This window comes from Corvus hawaiiensis, chromosome 3 (assembly GCF_020740725.1).
Source record: "Corvus hawaiiensis isolate bCorHaw1 chromosome 3, bCorHaw1.pri.cur, whole genome shotgun sequence".
NCBI lineage: Eukaryota > Metazoa > Chordata > Aves > Passeriformes > Corvidae > Corvus > Corvus hawaiiensis.
Genome location: NC_063215.1, coordinates 58,366,091 through 58,372,778, shown reverse-complemented (window position 1 = coordinate 58,372,778; position 6,688 = coordinate 58,366,091). Strand labels below are relative to the sequence as shown.

General features: G+C 40.4%; 1 protein-coding gene and 1 long non-coding RNA gene across 2 annotated transcripts in view; one reads left to right on the top strand and one right to left on the bottom strand.

Annotated features, from left to right (window-relative positions):
* The first annotated feature begins 3,034 nt into the window (after nucleotides 1-3,034).
* The window catches only part of SGK1 (serum/glucocorticoid regulated kinase 1), an 81,291-nt gene continuing 77,637 nt past the window's right edge, over nucleotides 3,035-6,688 (top strand). The window contains exon 1 of the mRNA XM_048297340.1: nucleotides 3,035-3,052. Within this exon, the coding sequence (XP_048153297.1) occupies nucleotides 3,050-3,052 (3 nt within the window). The 5' untranslated portion in view covers nucleotides 3,035-3,049. The remainder of the gene's footprint in view (nucleotides 3,053-6,688) is intronic.
* LOC125322936 overlaps nucleotides 3,318-6,688 on the bottom strand; it is a 56,303-nt gene continuing 52,932 nt past the window's right edge. Inside the window, exons 3-4 of the long non-coding RNA XR_007202297.1 lie at nucleotides 4,483-4,608; nucleotides 3,318-4,187 (exon numbers count right to left, since the gene is read on the bottom strand). This is a non-coding gene — a long non-coding RNA (uncharacterized LOC125322936). The remainder of the gene's footprint in view (nucleotides 4,188-4,482; nucleotides 4,609-6,688) is intronic.

Genomic DNA, 6,688 nt, shown 5'->3' with positions numbered 1-6,688 from the left:
GGGTGAGCAGGGCTACAGCGTAGCGAAAGCTCGAAGCAGCAGCGGAGCAGGACAGCCACAGCTCGGTCTCCAGCAGGGCAGGGAAAAGCGGCTTTTGGGGTCCCGGCGTTGCTTTCAGCAGGAAGAAAGAACGGCCAAAAAGAAAGCAGCAGCAGCTCCTTTCTCTGCAGCTTCTCTCTCCGGACGCTCAGAGCGAACTGTCCCCACACCCAGGTGTAGACAAAAGAGTAGCCAGGCCCGCCCCACTCCCCTTTTTGTCTTTCTTAAGTACAGCTATTTGTCCCCTAGCAACATGCATATGGGAGAAAATTCCTTTAACAGGAAAACCTAAGACTAAACTAAAACCCCAACAGGTCCCTCTGCAGGCTATCAGATAATGAACTGGATGGTTGCTCTTTTAATGACAGGTTAAGCAACTGTTTGATTTCCTTCTTGCATATGCTACACAATCTATGGATTGTAGATGACTTATTTCTAGTTTATTTCTCAGAAAAGTGAAGCAAGATAGGGAATTACTGGGTTTTGGTTTATCCTGTGTGGTGGCTGCCAGACTCTGAGCACCTACGTTAACTTGGACATGAACATCCCCCACAATTACACATCATCCTATGTCCTCCCTGCCCTTCACTTGTCCATCTGCACTCAGAAGAGATGAAGTTCACCTGTAAATGATTTTGCTAATAGTTTTCACTGGCTCTCACACTGCCAAGAGAGCATTTGTCTCCCTCAGAAGAGCCTTGCAGGGGGATTTGAAAGGTTAATTAGTGTGGGTGAGTATTTTAGCCTAAATTCTGTGTAGCCCTAACTTAAGCCTGCCCAGAAAAGCTCAATCAGATTTGTATATTTGGAGATAGATAAAGTCCAAGGTTTTCAATATGGGTCACAGAAATGGAGACCTTGGTCCAAGTCAAAGTTAGATTAATTCAGCTAAGTCTAGACATCAGCAGAATCTGTCAGTGACTGACAAGGTGACCCTTACTGGTTCTTAGACTGATGATTTGAAGCCTTTGTTCCTTTCCTTGCTAGATGCCTGAGAGGATCAGAGTTTGCCCTAAAAGCATTGTCGGGTGGCATTGTGACCTCTTAAGTGCCCTGTTGAACATGCATAAGAGTCTTACTCCATTAATAAGTGATAGATATGTATCAGTATGTTAATGATTCCTGGCTCTGCATGTCCATCTGCTCTGACCCATGCCACACACCTAAAGGAGTGACAGGGTGCCTGCACAGATCCAGTGACTGTCCTGCCAGGAGTAATTAGGTGATAAACAGATAAAGAATGAGTTGCATTACAGGGCTGGAAGAACAACTGTCAAGAGCTTCACTGTGCCACTGGCCCAGAGGCACCAGCCTTTTGCATTTGGCTCTCTTGTACTTGTGAGGACCTTTGCACCTGCCGCTGGTGAAAGAGGCACAAACTCTCCTTGCAACCACTTTGGATAAGTCTTCATGGCATACAGGGAGATTGCTTTGCCTGCACTTTGAATAAAACCAACCATAGACCAGCCATAGACTCATGGGGCTCCAAGGCAAGACGTAGCGCTGAATAACAGTGCTGGTTCAGGGCCTCCAGGCATCTGCCAGACAGTAACCCTGACCGTGGTTGTGTCTTGCCTCAACACACAGCACAGGCGTTGCCTCACTGTTAACCAAAAGTCCTAGTCACTTTGGGAACAGGCTGCTCTCGTGCTCATGACAAAATCCTGCAAAAGTGAAGCTGATACAGCAGAGAGCTGCCTCTGACTCAAGTCTCAGTAGTGCACTGAACTAGTGCTTTGATGCTTAGGTTTGGTTCGTGATAAGGATCTACGTGAAGGTCAAAGTTTTGCTTTTATCATGTAGTCCCTGCAGTGATTTCAGAGCTGTTACTGAAGAGGCAGTGTCTTTTTGGCCATGACAACACTGTAGTCTTAACTAAAACCATCCAATTAAGCAGTGAGTAGTTGAGAAGCCCAGATTTGCTGTTCTGCTAAACATGGTAAGAATTTTAACATTCCTCTTAGCATGTGAGAGAGAAGAGGTCAAAAAGTAATATATTAAATGCTCTTTTGTTGGAAAATCAGTCAATTACTTGTGGTTCCAAATTACTTTATTTAAGATCAAAGGAACGGCATTTAATAAATCATGGAACCAGCAACAGAACTGTATAACAGAAAATCAAAGGATTTGCACATGAAATATACACTGATGGATCAACTGTCTATTGCTGGCTGATAAAGGCCTAACATTGTGCAGTAGCTATTTTTATAATGTAATAAAGTCTAGGGAGAAAAAAAAAGTGCAAAATATTAACCATTTTAAACTTACATCTGTCTGAAAAGAAATGCTAAAAAATAATATGCCCTCAAATAAGGAATTTGTAAGTTTGGATAGGTTTCACAACACTGACATTGTCTCATGCCTCCTGACTAAAACCAATGGTACAGTATGCTGAGATAATCAAATGCTGACATGTGTGCAAGAGCTGAATGCAAAGCAGGTCTCTGATCTGTAGGAATTTTTGAGATTTCAAAGCTCACTCAGGACAAAGGGAAAAGGAAAATAAATTCTCTGTGATGTTATAGTAATAAAAATGACTGTTTTAGTCAAAACATGTTTTTTTTTCCTGATAATTGACTTTTATTTTTTAAACCTTTTCCATGATCCATAATGAAAATTGCTGCAGAAAAAAAAGATAATCTTATATCAGAAAAAAAGACTTCTGCTTTAAAGAACCAAAAAGAGGTATTTGACAATTTTGAATTTAAATTATCCTGGAACTTACTAAAACCAACCCCCTTCTGTGAATAGCTTCAGTTTTGACATACAGACCTTTGCAATGAAAAGTGCTTTTTACTGGAAATGCTCTAATTAGTTTTGCCTTTCTTTTCATGGCAATGTCTGACATATGACATTGTAATATAATAAGAATTCTCTTTAGAGAATGGAATCATTTTCCATATGTTAATTTTGTTTATGATATATTAAAATCAAATTTTCTAATTATATTTTTCCAGCACCATCAGATGTCTCTATGTGTGATCAAGAATACAGTCGGACATAATCCATTATGGTATGTATCTCAGCACTAATGCTATTTGTTAATGGATATTTTTGACATTATCTGAACTGAGACATTTATTATAAGTGATCAAAGGATTTCTTCAGCCAACCTGGTACTTGACAACATACTGAAAGATGCAGATGTATTTACTATAAATCCAGCCTCTGTGAATGCCATGAAATTTCAAGGAGATAAATATAAGACTAATGAAAAACCTTCAGAGTAAAACACAAATCACAAGAAGAAATTTGAAGGGAGGTTTTTAATGGCACCAGACTTCCATCACTGAGATTTTCAGAAGATTGCAAGTCCTGTGTAGGGATGAACAGACTTTTAGAATTACCAGTTTCTCCAGTTGAGAGCACTGAGATCTAAAATAGTGACACGTCTTGTGCGTTACTCAAATATTTAGAAGTGAGTGCTTGTGTCACATGGACGATTTATAACAGGAGTAGTAGAACATGTCATTAGTGTCTATAAAATGGAAGCATCGGAAAAGCCTCTACATAATCCCAGCTAAAATGGTTCCACTTTTCAATGGTTCATATTGGAGCTTTCCCATCCAGAACTATGTCATACATGAAAATTCATTAGTAATGCCAGCTAAGTGCTAAGGGACATTACTGCTGAGGCCCACAACTGTTACTCAGAAAAATTCAAGTCTTATTGTGGAAGAGTGTTTAATATGAAAAGGCTGAAGTCATCTGGCAAAACAGCTTTATCTGGGTGTTCATTTTCTCATATCTTGAAAACCCGTTTCATTTTCACAAAAGGATGCCCAGAAAATGGCCTGACACATTTTCTTCACACTTTCAGACTACAGAGAGTTTATCTTGAGGAAATTGAATACTTCTCACTTCAGTGATGTGAATATTCTCTTCACGGTTCACTCCTGTTATCAGTGACATGGAAACAACACCCGTGGTCTCAGCTGCAAGTGTCCCTGCTTTGGGCCACAATTGCACACTGTTGTCAGTCACTTCACGCCCATATCTGCTGACATTAATTACAAATACTTCTTCCCTCACTGTAAAATGTGTAATTATCCTGGGGTTTCTAAGCAACAAAGGTGTAGAGTTGCTCCCCTCCTATGCCACCTGATAGCTACAATATTCCTTTGTAATAGGAGACCACAGTGGAAAAGCTGTAAAGGAAGCAGAGGTGATAAACATCAGCTCATTACTATGTATTATTCTATGAAACTCTCAGACCTGTAGGCACTGGACACAGAAATCCAAGAAAACCGGATCCCTGCTACAAACAGTTCAGAGTCTTAAATCGCTGTTTCACCAGTGCAAACATATAGGAGAAATATCAACAACTGTAAAATTCAAAGTTAGGCCAATAACCACCTGGAGGTGATCTTCATGGATGAGCGTGAAGCAAAACATATTACAGTGGGGAGAAGGTCGTGAGTAATGTGATATGCATTTAATTACCTTAGGAACAAGTTTGTGAAGGTCTTTCCAATGATGCCTTCTCATTCCAGATGTTCAGTGCAGGCATGCTCATACTTTGTAGGCAATTACTAAATAAACTCTGGTAGGAAGTCACAAAAGCACCTTCTGGAAGGGAAGAGTGGCTTTGCATTACAGGAAAAGCACTAGAGGACATGTCAAGTGCAGAATACTTTCAAGTAAAGTAAAAAGCATGAGTTGGTATTTCCCCTGGGATTCTGCACAGAATGGTCAGGACTTACCAGGCTATCCAAAACACTGCATTTCTGTTAGTTTTTACAACTAAAGGAGAGTGTTTCTGTTGAGTTTTTCCAGAATTTCAGTCAGGCGATATGAATCACAGTTCTGGGGAAGCCTAAAAATGTGTGATTACACAATGCTAGTCAAGAAATATAAAAATTACTGCAGACACAGACAGAGTCTGAAAACACAGCAGAAGCCTCAGAAAATGGAATAATTTTTCTGCTAGAACAATTACAGTGTAATCAAAGTTTCATTATAAATGAAACTGCAATTCCCACATTGCACATATGAAACAATTAGTGACTTTAATTTGCCTTGCTATAAAGGGAGTTTTGCTATGGCTAAGTTTACTCTGAAAATAGAGTCAAGTTATTTGGTTGTAACATTACCTGGATGTTTTCCAATGACTCCAATATATAAATATTTTCTGATACAAGTCTCTTTTGTCTTCAAACCACCAAAAGCATATGCTTCTGGACAGGCAACTTATCCCTCTTTCCTCCTGAGAATATGTCACATGCTCATTTGGACTGTGCTGCTGCTTAGCCCAGATCTTACAAGCAGGCACAGATTGGTTGGCAGATCTGGAGCTATAATGCAAAAATCAGCCATCCTCAGTTGCCCTTTTGCAGGGATGGATGATGATGTGACTTATCAGAATGTGTCAGTGTTACACTGCCTTGGAGAAATACCACTTGCAAACACTCCTACACAGACAGCTCATACCTTGGGTCTGACTGCAACGGGAAACGGTGGAGCTACAAGTTTGGGAGAGAAACAGTGGAGACTGGGTGGATCTTGGCTCTGTCTCCCCTACATGACAGCCACTGTAACTGTACTGCATGTGGGTTGTTGAAATTTTTAGATTTTATGAGCCAGCATTAATAAGCTATTTCTCTGTGTCCCCCTCCCCAACCAAGTGAGGGAGTGAATGAGTAATTGTGACTCATCTGATACTTTTGAGAGATCAGGTTTCTTTAGAAAATTTCTAAGTTGATGTTGGTCATATCAGAATATTTTTCTCGTCTCTGTGCCATAGAATCATAAGCCAGCTCATTTTAGATGGACTACATGCTATTGTCTACAAGATGTTGATTTTGTACCATTGAGTTTTTCTTCTGCTTCTACATGGCAAGGTAGAGTGAAACAAAGGAATTTCAGGTCCCAAATTAAATGTAGTTATTTACTTGACTGAAGTAGTTGGAACACTTCCATTCTATTGAATTGCTTTTTTAAAGAAACAGAGGGAAATTGCTGTGGTATAGGGAGTGTGGAGGCAGTGACCTAGAACAGGTGAAAAGGAATCAAGAAGGGGATGTCTAGAGGTAGTCCCCCAAGGGCCAGCTGGCTAGGGAGAGGGAGCAAAAGCTGAGGGTGGCAATTGCTGGGTTTCATTAGGCAATCCAGTCCAGTTTGTATCTAATGGCTCTGTGATATGAGTGAAAAAGGCAGCTGAGATAAAACAACAACCTGGGAAGTGAGCAGATATTAGCTGATCTGCAGACAAAAAGAATTCCCCCAAAAGTGAAGGACAATGGCAGCTCACACCTAACTGCTGTGACAACCAATCGATTTTTTTTTTTTTTGCCTAGAGGGATGGTGGCTGTAATTCGTTTCTCCACCTGCTAGTCAGAGTGAGCAGATTTCCACAGCATGAGAACTCAAGCATGCATGCTGAGCCTGCTGGGGAAAATGAACAGTATCTCCACCTTGACAGCAGTGGGAAATGTCCTAGAGAAGTGTGTGTCCTAGATGTTTTTTCTTTTTAAACAAAATGCATATATTTGAATGAACTTGCAGTAGGAAGCTTAGACTACCAAATCCTTACAAAATGATGATGTCCTCCACAAAGCATGCTTATTTGTAATGTCATCTAAACCCAGTACTGATTCCACATCTAAGTTGTCAGTGGTGGAGGATTGAGACCAAGTCTTCTGTGGGTAAC